The sequence below is a fragment of the Narcine bancroftii genome, chromosome 4, assembly GCF_036971445.1.
Source record: "Narcine bancroftii isolate sNarBan1 chromosome 4, sNarBan1.hap1, whole genome shotgun sequence".
Lineage (NCBI taxonomy): Eukaryota > Metazoa > Chordata > Chondrichthyes > Torpediniformes > Narcinidae > Narcine > Narcine bancroftii.
The window spans coordinates 115201094-115216636 of NC_091472.1; the positions used below are offsets into that span (position 1 = coordinate 115201094).

The 15543-nt window shown below is 41.9% G+C and overlaps 1 protein-coding gene across 5 annotated transcripts in view; it reads left to right on the forward strand.

Moving 5' to 3' along the window:
* Positions 1–15543, forward strand: part of sfswap (splicing factor SWAP) — a 165559-nt gene that overhangs the window by 14280 nt on the left and 135736 nt on the right. For all 5 annotated transcript variants that reach the window (XM_069932489.1, XM_069932490.1, XM_069932491.1 and 2 more), the window contains 3 exons: positions 3269–3494; positions 12739–12854; positions 13117–13255. In XM_069932489.1, the coding sequence (XP_069788590.1) occupies positions 3269–3494; positions 12739–12854; positions 13117–13255 (481 nt within the window). The remainder of the gene's footprint in view (positions 1–3268; positions 3495–12738; positions 12855–13116; positions 13256–15543) is intronic.

Sequence of the window (15543 nt, forward strand, 5' to 3'; positions counted from 1 at the left end):
ATGATTATGAAGAGAATATGGAGAAGATTTACCAGGATGATTCCTGGAATGCAAGGGCTAACACATAAGGGACGTTTAGCGGCTCTTGGACTGTATTAATTGGAATATAGAAGAATGAGAGGGGATCTCATAGAAATATTTTGAATGCTGAAAGGATTGGACAGAGTAGATGTGAATAAGATGTTTCCCTTGGTGGGTGAATTCACGACAAGGGGGCATAGTCTTAGAATTAGAAGGTACCCATTTAAAACAGAGATGAGGAAAAATTTCTTTAGCCAGAGGAACGTGGATTTGTGGAATTCTTTGCCACATACAGCTGTGGAGACCTGAACTTTGGGAGAATTTAAGGAGGAGATTGATAGGTATTTAATTAGTCAGGGTATTGAGAGATATTGGGAAAAGTCCAGAATTTGGAACTAGATATGAGAACAGTTTAGCTCAGGGTGGAGTTGTGGAGCAGACTTGATGGGCTGAATGGCCTACTTCTGTTCCTTTATTGTGTAATCTTGTGACAGACTGGAAGGTACAGCTGAATGGCACAGTAAGACTGAGGAGCTAAATTGTGTTTATTTCAATGCAAGGAGTGTTGTGGGTGAGGCAGATGAACTTGGGGCTTAGATCGATACTTGGAATTACTTGGATACTTGTTCTAGCCATTAGGGTCATTTGCCTATGAGGGTGTTAGGACTGGCAGCTCAATATTCCTAGATTTTGTTATTTTGGATGGGAGAGAGATTGAAGTAAAAGAGGTGGTGTAGCATTGCTAATCATAGAGTGTGTCAAGGCAGCATTCAGAGAGGATTTAAAAACACAAAATGCTGGAAAAGCTCAGCAGGTCAAACAGTGTCTTATGAAGCAAAGGTAAAGTTACATAACTGATGTTTTGAGCTTGAGCCCTTCATCAAAGTATGAGAAAATGCTGACAGGCATCCGAACAAAAGAGTGGGGGAAGGGGAAGGATGAAGTGGCAGGCAGGAGATGATAGGTGGAGAAAGGAGGGAGGAGACAGCAGCAATGAGGGGAGGAGGGATGGCTGGGCGGGTGGCAGTGAAAAGCTGTTGCTTGGGAAGTTGTTGACCATTAATATTCTGTAGAGATCACTGTTGGAACCCCTGTTTTTGAAATTATATATAAATGACTTGGATGAAAAAGTAGGCGTCTTTGTAGATGGTACAAAGATTGGCGGAGTTGTGGTGAGTGTAGAGAGCTATCAAAGAATATAACAGGATATTGCTCAATTAAGACATGAAATAGAAGAGGCAGATGGAGTTTAATTAGGACATCTGTGAGTTGCACTTTGAGAGGTCATATACGAGGGGAATATATGCAGTTAATAGTCAGTCTCTTAAAAGCATTGATATGCAGAGGGATCTAGGGTCCAGTTCCATTGAGAGTGGCCACACAAGAAGGTATTTTGTGTGATCAAATCAGATTCAGTGCATTCACAAATAATGGGTCCAGAAACATGGGCTATACAATCAAAGGATGATCTTTATTGAACACAAGGAAATCATAACAGGGAAGACACAAAACAAGACATGGTACTGAAACAGTGCAAGCATTCACATGTGATCTCACACACACACACACACACACACACACACACACACACACACACACACACACACACACACAAATCAGGGAGTTCAATGCACTCTCCTGGTTCCTTGTTCCAATGGGATACAGCTCCATGCTAAGTATTCGCACACAATGCTATGTTCCCACTCTAAGTGTAGTGCACACCTTACCAACAACTCCTCTAGCGATATCCACAGTTCGCAACCTGGCATAGAGCGACATCCATAGTCAGGACCAAGGAGCAAAGAGGATGATCTGCACGTGGTAGGCTTTTAAAGTGCAATAAGCTGGGGAGTCATGCCCACGTAATAAGTCAATGATTTGAAGGGGGCACTGGTCAGGTGTGCACTAATGGGTGGACAGTGTCCAATCTTGATTGGCAGGTGATGCGACTGCTGACTGGGTTTCAGACAGAGAGGACTTGTGATCCTCCACAATCCACTTGATGTGATGAAGGTTGAGTATAAAAGTAAAATGGTCATGTTGCAACTATTCAAAGCTTTGATTAGGCTGCCCTTGGAAGATTGTATACAGTTCTGATCACCCCATTGCAGAAACGATTTGGAGGCTTTGGAAAAGATGTTGAAGAGGTTTACCAAGATGTTGCCAATTTCGAGGGTATGAGTTACAGGGAGAGATTGAACAATCTTAGCTCGTTTTCTCTGGAGTTTATCAGGCTGAGGAAAGACCATATGGAGGTTTATAATAGTGTTAACTGTCAGAATCTTTTCCAAAAGGTAAAAGCATCACACACTAGTGGACATGTGTTTAAGCTGAGGAGGAGGAAGTTTGAGGGAGATGTGTATAGTAAATATTTTATTCAGAGAATGGTGCTTGGAATGGCAGCCATGAATAGTGATTGAAGCAGATGAAACAGTGGTGTTTAACAGGGTTCTGAATATGAAGGAGATGAAGGGATATCTGTCAAGTGCGAGCAGCAGAGCTTTAGTTTGATTTGGACATCATATCCTTCACAGACTTGGTCTGAAAGGCCTATTCCCGTCCTATGCTGTTCAATGTTTTACGATCATATTGAATGGTGGAGTAAACTCAAAGAGCTGAATGGCGTACTCCTGCAGCTATTTTCGATGATTCTATGAAATAAGTGAGTTGAGCAGCTTCAGGGGGAGTTGACATTTTGTCAGAATCCTCCAAAACCAATTTTTATCAAGGAAGGGTTCATGCGTGAAACTTTGACCATTCTTCTTCACTCACTGATACTGCTTGTCCTGTTGATCTCCTCCAGTGGGTTTTTTTTTGCTATGTTTACTTGTGATAGGATGTTATCAACCTTTGGTTTTGTTTTTAAATGAATTAGAGTACATGGAGGGAGTATTGGAAAAATGTAGAACAACAAATGGACTGTACACTCAGTTGAAAATTGGCTTGAAAATGAGAATGTTTGTGATACTTTCATATAATTGATAAATTGTGGTCTTGGCAAATACACTCATTGCAAATTTGCCAGCTGCAAATCAGCAAATATTTCAGTTAATGGGCCAATATTTTGTATCCCCATGTATTGATTGTAATGTGCTGGATTGAATACAACTGCATACAACATTATTGTTGGTATTCTATTCTGGTGTGGATGGAATATCAAATTCAACAAAAATAGTTTTAGGTTGTTTTTCTATGATGCAAGTTGTTGTGAGGTCTCCACAACTTTATCTTCTCATTCTCTCCCCAGCCTGCAACATCCAAAATGCATGCCATCATTGAACGCACAGCAAAATTTGTCTGTAAGCAGGGAACACCATTTGAAATCATGCTTAAAGCTAAACAAGCTCGGAATTCTCAATTTGACTTTCTGCGATTTGATCACTACCTGAATCCATACTACAAGCACATTCTCAAGACAATGAAAGAAGGAAAATATATCGCTCAAACAGAAAAAAAAGTAGAGGAGAAAAGAAGTAAGCTAAGTTATTTCTGATCCATTTTCACTTCCATTACAAATTCTCTTTAGATCCTGTGATTTGATAAATTTTAAGTATTGTGAAGTTGTAAAATGTTGCTATTTATATTTATATTTGTGAATTAGATATCCAAATGAGGCTGGAAGCTAATCACCAAATTGAACCTGTCTGCCTCTGCAAACTGAGATGGGATATTTGGCATTATTTTTAAAATTATTTTACAATAGGAATTGTATCAACAAATTTGAATATTATGCCTTTTATTTTAATCATTGAAGAAAAACAGTCTGAGTTTTTTTTTCTTGCTGATAAAAGAATGAGAGGTAATATTTGAGCATATTTAGAAAGATGTGGCATAATAGACATGGATAGCAAGGATTTCTGAAGGATAGCCTAAACTTGCTTATTGAAATTTCTTTGAGGATGTTATCAAGCTGAAGTAGAAAAGTTATAAAACAGGCTTGCAATGTTTAGAAAGTGTTTTCTGAAGGTCAACATAACAGCAAAATAATTTTTAAAAATTGTGATTGTAAATGTTGTCTAATGGTTGAAGGATAGAGAGTAGAAAAACAGATAAAATTGAGTATAGGACTGCCAGGATGTAACTAGTGTGCCAGAGGGGTCTTCACTGAATATCTCTTGTCCTTTACATGGCTATTCAGTTATTGTTAATATTTACTGATAATTTTACATAAGGGAAGGACACAAACAGAAAACAGGAGGGGACAGACAATTTTGGAATATAATGCAAAACCTGAAGAAACAGGAAATAGAAGTAGCCATTTCTGTTATTCAATAAGATTGTGGCCGATATCTTCACATTCTTGCTCTAACTCCATATTTTTTGATTAACAATATTTAAAAATCTTTCAATCTCTATCTTGAATGGTTTGAGTACCTGAACCTCCAGAGATTCTTGGTTAGGGAATTCCAAAGATGCGGTAGCTTCTGGAGGAAGGATTGGTTCCCCATTTCAAATCTAAATAGTCAGCCTTTTGTTTTGAGACTGTAACCCCTGGTTCTAGATATCTCAGCTCAGAAAAATGTAATTTCTGCATATACCTTGCTAATTATGTACATTTTACTGTGATTATCTCTTTATTTTTCTATCCAATAAAGTGTACTAGCCCAGTCTACTTATCTCTCTAAAGCCCTCTACTCCTGGAATGGGTTATGAAGGGGGAATTAGTTTAGAGCAGGAGTCTCCAAAGTGGTCAATATCGACCCTGGTATCAATGGGACAATCCAAGGGGTTGATAAATGCCAGGGGGCCAATAACACTGGTGAGGGTGAGGGGTTTATTAAACTTTTGCAGTTGAAAGGAGGGGTCGATCAACAGAAAATAGAGCCTATGGCAGAGGTGGCCAACCTCTCGTGAGAGCGGGCCTTGGTGGCACCATGTTATATTTGGCTTTGGCCTTTCTAAGTTTTTAATGTTCTAACATTACCTAATAAATGAAAAAAGTGATACACGCACACGCACAAAGGTCGAAGACTGATTATTGGTACCGCCAGCTCTATTCATATTCAATCCCTGCTTCTGATGACAGGAGTGACGTCATCGCAGCACTGACCTCCAACTTGGCGGCATTCCCACCGTTGTCTGCTGTTCCCTGCTGTGTGGGAGGTCACGCAGAATGATGGCCGTTGGTCCCTGTGGGGCCCTTGTGATCGCTGTGTTCGTTGGCCATTTTGTGAGCCAGGTAGCAACTTGGTTCACGGGCCGCTACATGACACTCCCCAGATTCAGCGATCAGAGTGTTCGCTGTCGCTTTGGGCAGCCTACCTCTGCACTGCGGGGGCTGAGTTGATTGGCTTGCTGATGTCTATGTGGGCTGGTTTCAGGTGGTCGAGTGTTGTTTCCTCTTTGCCCAATGTCCAACTTTTTGGGCCTGACGACTCTGTACTGACCCTCGTACGGTCGTTGGAGGGATGCCCAGTGCGCTCCCCTTTGCAGGTGTGCAAGTCCTTGGGGATGAAAGATTTTGGCTGGCTGTGCGGTGTGGAGAGCTGCTTGGTCTGTTATCTTGGGGTCCAACTGCTGTTTGGACCTGCTGGGGTCACCACTGTAGATTGAGCGCTGCAGGAAGTGTGGAGTGAGAATGGCACACACACACACACACTTAAATTTACTGATCCTCAGAAATAGCTTTCTAAAATTTAAACTCGTGGAATAGAAGTAAAAATTTAGACCTGATTAGGTGGAGGGAAAGTGCATTTGGTATGTTCCCAAATTGAACTTGGTTTCGGTGGTTTCACAAGGAACGGCTAAAGTATATGCTTTAGAGAATGTAACTGGGCACTTAAAAATGGAAATGAGGAAATGTCAGAGAGTTTGAACAAATGTATTCCATCTGTTGCCATGGTTGAAGACACTAACAGCATGACAATTATGGGAGAAAATCTGGCAGCACCAGAGAGGAATTTTAAACAGTCATTATGAATGCAGAATAAATACCAAGCAGACTAATGGGACCAAAAACTAACTTAAACCATGGACCTGATGGCCTGTATTGTGGGATCTTAAAAGTAATGGCTGAACAGATAGTGGATCTATTGGTGGTGATCATTGCAAATTCTGGAAAGAGCCCAGTGAATTAAAAAACCACAAGCATGATGCCCCTTTTCAAGAAGGGAAGGATATAAAAGTAAGGAACTGTAGACACAGTTAGTCTAAAATCTGTAATTAAGAAAATGTTGGATTCTATTATTAATGAAATAATAGTGGGATGTTTAGAAAATCTGAATACCCTGTGCAAGCAACTTGGTTTTTATGAAAGGAATATAATTTTAACACATTTATTAGATTTCATTAAAAATGAGAAGAACAGGCATATATAATGCAAGGCATTTGATAAGTTATAACAAAAGATTACTGAATGAAATAAGAACTCATAGCATTGGGTGTAATATATAAGCTGAGATAATGGAAAGCCTCAAGTATTTCCAATGTGGAAAATTTTGCAGGTAACTGCCCATAGCATTTACACTGTCATCAATTGGTTTTTTTCCTTGTTTGCATTTTGCCAGGGCAACATTGCTTAGACTTTATCTGTAATTGTTAATCATTCATTCCACTGCAGGCCTTGTGTTCACTTATTTTCAGATTCTTCATCAGTGACCTTTTATTGTTAGGATTTAAGATGCATTGCCTTCATTTTTATCCGCAATCCCACAACAAATGAAGCAGTCTGTGGCTGCAAGCAGCAATACCTGAACAATCAGGAATGGACTGATGTTGGAAGCAATAATTGAGCAACAAAAGTTACAGCAAATTAGCATCTCCCATTGTCTAGAAATTAGTCATAAATACTGTGGTTACAAGCTCAACCTTCACTTCAAGCCAAAATTCAAGAACAGTGGAGCCCCCAGAAAGAGGTTCAATGTTGGAAACTTGCAGTCAGACGTAGCGAGTGGAAACTTCCAAGCAAAGCTCGAGGATGCAAACTGCCTCACGGACACGTCTCCTGAAACCCTCTGGGATCAGCTGAAAACGGCCATACTGCAATTCACTGAAGAGGTACTGGGCTTCTCTTCCAGGACTGGTTTGACGAAAACAACCAGGAGCCGCTGGCAAAGAAGCAATCTGCCCACCAGGCTCACCTTACAAAGCCTTCCTGGCCAGAGAAAAAACGAGCCTTCTGTCTCGCATGCAGCCACCTTCAGCGCAAACTCCGGGAGATCCAAAATGAGTGGTGGACTAGCCTCGCCAAACGAACCCAGCTTAGCGCCGACATTGGCGACTTTAGGGGTTTTTATGAGACACTAAAGGCGGTGTAAGGCCCCTCACCCCAAGTCCAAAGCCCTCTGCGCAGCTCAGTCCTCCTCAGTGACAAGATCTTCATCCTCAATCGATGGTCAGAACACTTCCAATCCCTTTTCAGTGCCAACCGCTCAGTCCAAGAATCCGCCCTGCTCCAGCTCCCTCAACAACCCTTGAGGCTAGAGCTGGATGAAGTCCTTACCCGGGAAGAGACATATAAGGCAATTGAACAACTGAAAAGTGGCAAAGCAGCAGGTATGGATGGAATCCCCCCAGAGGTCTGGAAGGCTGGAGACAAAGCTCTGCATACCAAACTGCATGAGTTTTTCATGCTCTGCTGGGTCCAAGGAAAGCTGCCTCAGGACCTTCGTGATGCCATCATCATCACCCAGTACAAAAACAAAGGTGAGAAATCAGACTGCTCAAACTACAGGGGAATCACGCTGCTCTCCATTGCAGGTAAAATCTTCACTAGGATTCTCCTTAATAGACTAATACCTAGTGTCGCCGAAAATGTCCTCCCAGAATCACAGTGTGGCTTTCGCGCAAACAGAGGAACTACTGATATGGTCTTTGCCGTCAGACAGCTCCAAGAGCAGAGAACAAAACAAAGGACTCTACATCACCTTTGTTGACCTCACCAAAGCCTTCGACACCTTGAGCAGGAAAGGGCTTTGGCAAATACTAGAGCGCCTCGGATGCCCCCCCAAGTTCCTCAATATGGTTATCCAACTGCACGAAAACCAACAAGGTCGGGTCAGATACAGCAATGAACTCTCTGAACCCTTCTCCATTGACAATGGCGTGAAGCAAGGCTGTGTCCTCGCACCAACCCTCTTTACTATCTTCAGCATGATGCTGAAACAAGCCAATAAAGACCTCAACAATGAAGACGGTGTTTACATCCGGTACCACACGGATGGCAGTCTCTTCAATCTGAGGCGCCTGCAAGCTCACACCAAGACACAAGAGCAACTTGTCCGTGAACTACTCTTTGCAGACAATTCCGCTTTAGTTGCCCATTCAGAGCCAGCTCTCCAGTGCATGACATCCTGTTTTGCGGAAACTGCCAAAATGTTTGGCCTGGAAGTCAGTCTGAAGAATACTGAGGTCCTCCATCAGCCAGCTCCCCACCATGACCACCAGCACCCCCATATCTCCATCGGCCACACTGAACTCAAAACGGTCAACCAGTTTACCTACCTCGGTTGCTCCATTTCATCTGATGCAGGGATCGACAAAGAGATAGACAACAGACTCGCCAAGGCAAATAGCGCCTTTGGAAGACTACACAAGAGTCTGGAAAAACAACCACCTGAAGAAACACACAAAGATCAGTGTGTACAGAGCTGTTGTCATACCCACACTGCTCTTCGGCTCCAAATCATGGGTCCTCTACCGGCATCACCTACGGCTCCTCAACGCTTCCATCAGCACTGTCTCCGCTCCATCCTCAACATTCGTTGGAATGACTTCATCACCAACATCGAAGTACTCGAGCTGGCAGAGTCCGCAAGCATCGAATCCATGCAGCTGAAGACCCAACTGCACTGGGTGGGTCACGTCTCCAGAATGGAGGACCATCGCCTTCCCAAGATCGTGTTATATGGCGAGCTCTCCACTGGCCACCGAGACAGAGGTGCACCAAAGAAGAGGTACAAGGACTGCTTAAAGAAATCTCTTGGTGCCTGCCACATTGACCACCGCCAGTGGGTTGATCTCGCCTCCAACCATGCATCTTGGCGCCTCACAGTTCGGCGGGCAGCAACCTCCTTTGAAGAAGACCGCAGAGCCCACCTCACTGACAAAAGACAAAAGGAGGAAAAACCCAACACCCAACCCCAACCAACCAATTTTCCCTTGCAACCGCTGCAACCGTGCCTGCCTGTCCCGCATCGGACTTGTCGGTCACCAACGAGCCTGCAGCAGATGTGGACATACCCCTCCATAAATCTTCGTCCACGAAGCCAAGCCAAAGAAAACAAGAACAGGTTAGAAGTTTAATATCCTGCAGTGAGTGACTCATGTTGCAAAGCTTTTCCACTATCCATGAGACAAAAAACTGGTCGGTGGTGAAATGCATTTCGCTTGCCTGAATGAACGCAGCTCCAACAACTCTCAATGCAAACCAACATGCATGAACGGTGCCTGAAAATTAATTCTCTAATTTATGGGCTCACAATGGTTGAGGTTTTCCACCTGTACAAATGCACTGCAATTACTCATCTACTATGACAACATCTCCCTTTACCACCAAGGACGAGAGCAGCAAGTGTGGGGAGACTTCACCACTTTCAGAATCTCATCTAAGCATACACTTCCTGGCTTGGAAATGGATCACCATTCCTTTGTTGTTGCTGTCTGAATCTCTATCCTGGAAATCCCTACATAACATCACTGGTGATCAGAAGAACAGCATCAGTTCAAGAAGACACACTATCACTTTCATGGGCAAATAGGGATAGGCAATTAATGATGGCCTTGCTAGCAACAACCGTGTCCATTAAATTAATTAATCCAAGTCCTTGGTGTAGAATTTAAGGACTGAGTGTGTTGTAGTCAAATACATAAATTGGTGGCGAAGAAGGTAGAAAGGAGACTGCAGGATGTCTGCAGAGGAACAAATAGTTAATTGAGTAGCTGATAAAGAATGAAATTTGGGCTACAGCATTTGTTGGTGATGGCAAATATGCAAGAAAGTTGAGCTGCAGCCAAAATCAGATTATGCATGATCTTGTTTTAATAATGGAGCAGGCTCAACAGATTGTATGGCATGCTCCTATTGCATTCTTAGGATTTGTGCTGGTGTTTCAACTAATTACTTGCATTAATCAGAATGTTAAAGGCTCTTGAGGACTTGATTATGAGATTATGTAAAATGTTTTCCTTGGAATACATAGATGTAGGATACATAATATGTTTGACGTAACAGCGCAATGCCTTTACAGCACCAGCAATTGGGACTGGACCTTTTCTTGGTGAAGAGTATTGGACAAGAAAACAGACTGTTCAGAAAATAAATCAGGAACTGAATCACATGAGCTCATTCCCCTCAAAAAATTGGTACTAGCTAGCTCAAATAATAACTTCAGATCTGATAGTCTTAAACAAAACGAATGTGGAATGTCATGTTGGATAGGATGTAATGTAACAATTGTGCAAGACATTAGTGGATCATCGGAATCAGATTTATTGTTATGAACATCTGTCATTAAATTTGTTTTGTGGCAGCAACATTGTGCAGAACAATGTATAAAATTACTAGAAATTTCAATTCCGTAAAATAATTAGTGCAAAAATACAGAATAAATGAGATAGCGTAGCAGGCGCACAGTGCACAGCTCACAAACTTACCTGACATATCGTGGGCTAGCAGTACTGGGCACCAAAGTTCAGCGAGTGGATCAGATGAAACCCCTGCCTAAAGGCGCGGGGGTGCTAATGGCTCATAGGTTTAACCTTCTGGTCCTGTAAGACCAGCAGCTGTTCACTAATGAGCTCATTAACAGGCAGGGAATAAAAGGTCTGTGTATGTCTGTCATAAACCAGTCTTGAGTTAACTACCTTTGTGTGTGTTTGCCTTTATTTAGTAGCATCTACTGTAGTAACCACTACTATAGGACTGATAGGTTCATTGTCAGTTCAGAAATCTGATGGCAGAGGGGAATAAGCTATTTTTTTTAATGTTGAGTGTGTCTCTTCAGGCTCCTGTACCTCCTTCCTGATAATAGCAGTGAAAAAATGGCATGGCTTGGGTGGTAAGGGTCCTAAATGATAGAAACTGCTTTCTTGAGGGACTGCCTCATGGAGTCCTTAATGGAGTGATGACAAGCCCGTGGTGGCATTGGCCAAATTTACAATACTCTGTAGTCTGTTCCTGTCCTGCAATTGGCTCCTCCATACAAGACAGTGATACAATCAATCAGAATGTACATCTGTAAAAATTTGCAAGTCTTTGAGGATATAGCAAATTTCTTCAAGCAAAATATAGGCGCTGGTATGCCTTCTTCATGATTGTCCCAGGATTGGTCTTCAGAGATGTTGACACCCAGAAATTTGAAGTTTCTTTTCTTTCCATTGCTGGCCCCTTAGTGAGGACTGGTTTGTGTTCTCCTGGCTTCTTCTTCCTGAAGTCCACGATTAATTCCTTAGTTTGCTGACATTGAGTGCAAGGTTGTTGCTGTGAAACCACTTAACTAGCTGATCTATCTCATTTCTGTCCACTTCCTAATTTCCATCCATGATTCTGCTGACAGCTGTGTTCTCATCAATAAATTTACAGATGGCATTTGAATTGTGCTTAGTCATGGCAGTAGAGCAGTGGGCTGAGCACGCATCCTTGTGGTGCGCTTCTGAGGAGGAGATATTGTTATTGATCTGTAAGTACTATTGTTACTGGAGGAGTCTGACCATGCTTGGAGTACTCTGTCCATTTTTAGTTGCCTGGCTATAAGAATGGTATCAAAGGTAGAAATGGTGCAGAAAAGATTCACTGGTTCTGGAGGGCTTGAGTTATAAGGAGAGGCCGAATTGACTGGGACTTTTCTCCTTGCAACTTCAGAGTATGAGCGATGATCTTGTTTTGGTATATAAACATTTCAAGGAGCATAGATCAGGTGAATGGTCTTTTTTTTTAACCCCCAAGAGATGAAGAGTTTGGACCAGCCATTCTTGACCATTTTTTTTAGCTATAGCTCCCTAAGGACTGCTCAATATTTGTGAGTCCCCTTCCATATGAATCAGTCAAGTTTAGTTGGTTTCTTCCATACTTCCATCCTACTGACTACATTTAAAAAAAAAAAAAGATTTTATGATTTTAGTCCTTACCCTCTTCCCTTTAAATGTCCTGCGGCCCTCAGGATGGGGCTAATGACTCCAGTAAAGAAAGCTGGTCTACTTAAAGGGGATCCAAGCGGCAAGTTTTTCGGAGGGTGGTTGGTATTTGAATCAAACTGCCAGAGGAAGTGGTAAGGGTGAGTACAATTGCAGCATCTAAAAGATACTTGGACATGTACATGGATGGGAAAGGAATATGAGCGAAATGCAGGCAAATGGAATTAGCTCAATTAAATAATTTAGCTGGCCTGGATGGGTTGGGCTGAAGATCCTATTTCTGTGCTGTATAAATAAATGATTGTGTAGCTGAACTGGGTCCTTGGAGCTGAAGTGCTGATGTCATGACCTCATTAAATAGAGAAGGGGCCTAAAGGAGTTGAACAGCTTACTCTTGTTCCCTTGTTCGACATTTATCAAGCGCTAAAAGAAATAAGTGGAGTTGAGCAATAATGTCATGGGGTTCTACGGTGCACAGTAGTAGGTTCTTCATTGCTCATGTGAGAAGCTGTAAGATTTGCTAATGTGGATCATTAAACTATTATGTGGCTGCCACCTTGTTCTTTAAAAATTGTCTATGGATAAAATAACTGTTTTGTGGCTTGGGAAGTTCTGTTTCCTTAAATCCAATTATGATTTCAACAGGATCTGTTACAGAGTCAGGGGAAGATGATGATGACGACGTTGACAATGACGGTTGTTACCTCCACCCGAGTCTTTTTGCTTCTAAAAGTAACTCCAGATTGGAAGAACTGACGAGGGTGAGTCAGTCCACTGAAATCTTATTTTACAGTTTGAATTCTTTCAGCACAAAATGACTAAAATTTAGATGAGGTAATGAAGGATGATTTTAAAGTATAATGCTAGTTGAATATCGTATCACACAATTAAGGCTTGGACTTGAGTTTGTTCTGCAAAATAGCCAATTTCTCTATAATAGCTTTTAAATTAAATGGGTGTAGCTTTAGCACCTACTGGTTATCTGGTGTTTCAGGCTTAGTGAAAGATCTAATTTTGTTCTAGCCTCTGAAAGTAATGGATCCAGACCATCCACTTGCAGCTTTAGTGCGGAAGGTACAAGCAGATGCCAAAAATGAGCAAAAACTGCAAGAAGCTAACAGCTCAGAGACTGCAGCAACAACTGGAGAATGCACTTCAGATTGTAAGTATGCAGATGGGACGTCTGTTCAATTTTGTATGTGCAAACAAAACTTGGTGCCAGCTTGAAGGCATGTTAAGCAAAAGCTCAATCTTTTTATGCTATGAACAGAGTTTTTTCCCAACATGTTTATACTTGGAATAGTGGTTGTTGGTGGCAGACTAGAGTGCGTTGCCCCTTAAGCAGCAGGTGATGTACATCTGTTCTTTGTGAAGAACAATGGTACCTTCCAATTTATTGTTGGACAATTGGAAAGGAGGGTACTTCTTGTTGCTGACCTTTGTTAAATAAGATTACAGTTGATTTGTGACCAAATATCTTATTTTTTGTCTATATTCCTTAATATTTTGGCTTAAAAAGTCTAGTACAGCTCTACACAACTATGTTTAGACCACATTTGGAATATTGTGTTCACTTCTGGCCACCTCATTACAGGAAGGATGTGGAAGCTATGAGAGGGTGCAATGGGTGCAGAGGAGATTTACCAGGATGTTACCTGGATTAGAGAACATGTCTAAGAGTCTTTTAATTGTATCAACCTCCACCACCACCCCTGGCAATGAATTCCAGGCACCCTCTATGCTCTGTGCAGATAAAAACTTAACGCTGACATCTCCCCAAACTTTCTTCCCATCATCTAGTATAGATATCCTCTGGTGTTTGTAGTCTATTCCTAATATTAAAGGATTTAAAGTTAACCAAGAGGAATATAAAATTAATTTATTTGCTGACTATGTTTTGATCTTCTTGACAGAACTAATAGGTCCATTACATAAATTATACTTAAAGTCTGGAGGAATTTGGGAAAGTATTGGGTTATAAAATAAATTGGACAAAAATTAAATTATGTCCCTTGCCCAGTGTCGACAAGATGTGTTGACCTGCATAAACCTGCTTAACAATCAAAACCTTATCTATCTCATATCTATAACCCTTTATTTTTATTGCATTTGTGTGCTAGTCTGAGTTTTTAAAAACAATTACATTTTTTAAAAGTAAACCCAAGTTCCAGCAGCCTTTCATCAAAATTTGCTTGACCTTGTGGCTCTTAACTGTGTGAATCCAGTTTGGTTTGGTTGATTGGCCATCTTTGTCCGCATCCTGCCTTTTCCCCTTGATTCCCTTGTTTTCATTGAAGTTTGCTGATGTGACATTGATTGCCTTATCTCAACCACTTTCCTCACCCACTCCAACCCTGCTCCCTTCCACTCAATTTGGTGTAATCCCAGCCTTGTCATCAAGCCCACAGATAAGAGTGGTACTGTTGTGGCCTGTCACATTGATTTCTACCTAATAGAAGTTAAACAACAGCTCTCATATACCTCTCATCTGCCCCTGGACCATGACCACACCAGTGAACACCAGCCCATTTGTCTCCCAGACCATTAGCAATGTCATCACATCAAGAGATCTCCCTTCCACAGCCTCCAATCTGATAGTAGACCAACCCTGCACTGCCTACTTCTAAGATAAGAGTTCCACAAACAGAACTTCCTCAGTCGAGCCATTGCTTTTTTTAACCAGCTTTTGCCTCAGTGAATTTATCTCATTATACCATAACTATCTTGCCTTTCCTTGCCCATTCCCTTCCATCCACATCACCAACACCTCTTTGTGCCTTTATTAAAGAAAGAGGGACAATTGGGCATTTTTGTTCAGCCTGAAGATGTGCCCAGGATTAGCCAAAGTATCTGTGAATGTGTAGGGAGTTTAGGGTGATGCACTGAAAGAATTATTTTAGTTTTCTGTTCAACTGGAAATGGTGGTAACTTATCAAGGCTTAGCATTAAACTGGCTGTAAATAAACTTTTGAGTTTGAGGTCATCCAATATATCCTCCTCCTTCAATAAACTTGGCTTCTCCTCTACTGGTATCAACTCAGCCCTTACCGCATCTCCTCTATTTCCCGTGCAGGTGCCTCTAGACGCAACAGAAATAGGATTCTCCTTGTCCTTGCCTACCATGCCACCAGTCTCCATATCCAACATATCCTCCGCAATTTCTGTCACCTACAACATGATTCATACACATCTTCCCCTCTCTTCCATTCTCCTTCCATGAGGACCACTCCCTCCATGACTCCCTTGTCCATTCATCCCTTCCCACTAATTGCCACCTTGGCATCTTCCCCTGTGACCACAGGAAGTGGCACACTTGCGTCCATACCTTCTCCCTCACCACGATTTGGGGCCCCAAACAGTCCTTCCAAGTGAAGCAACGCTCACTTGTAAATCTACTGGAGTCATCTACTGCATCTAAAGCTTCCGTTGTGGCCTTCTCCACACTGGACA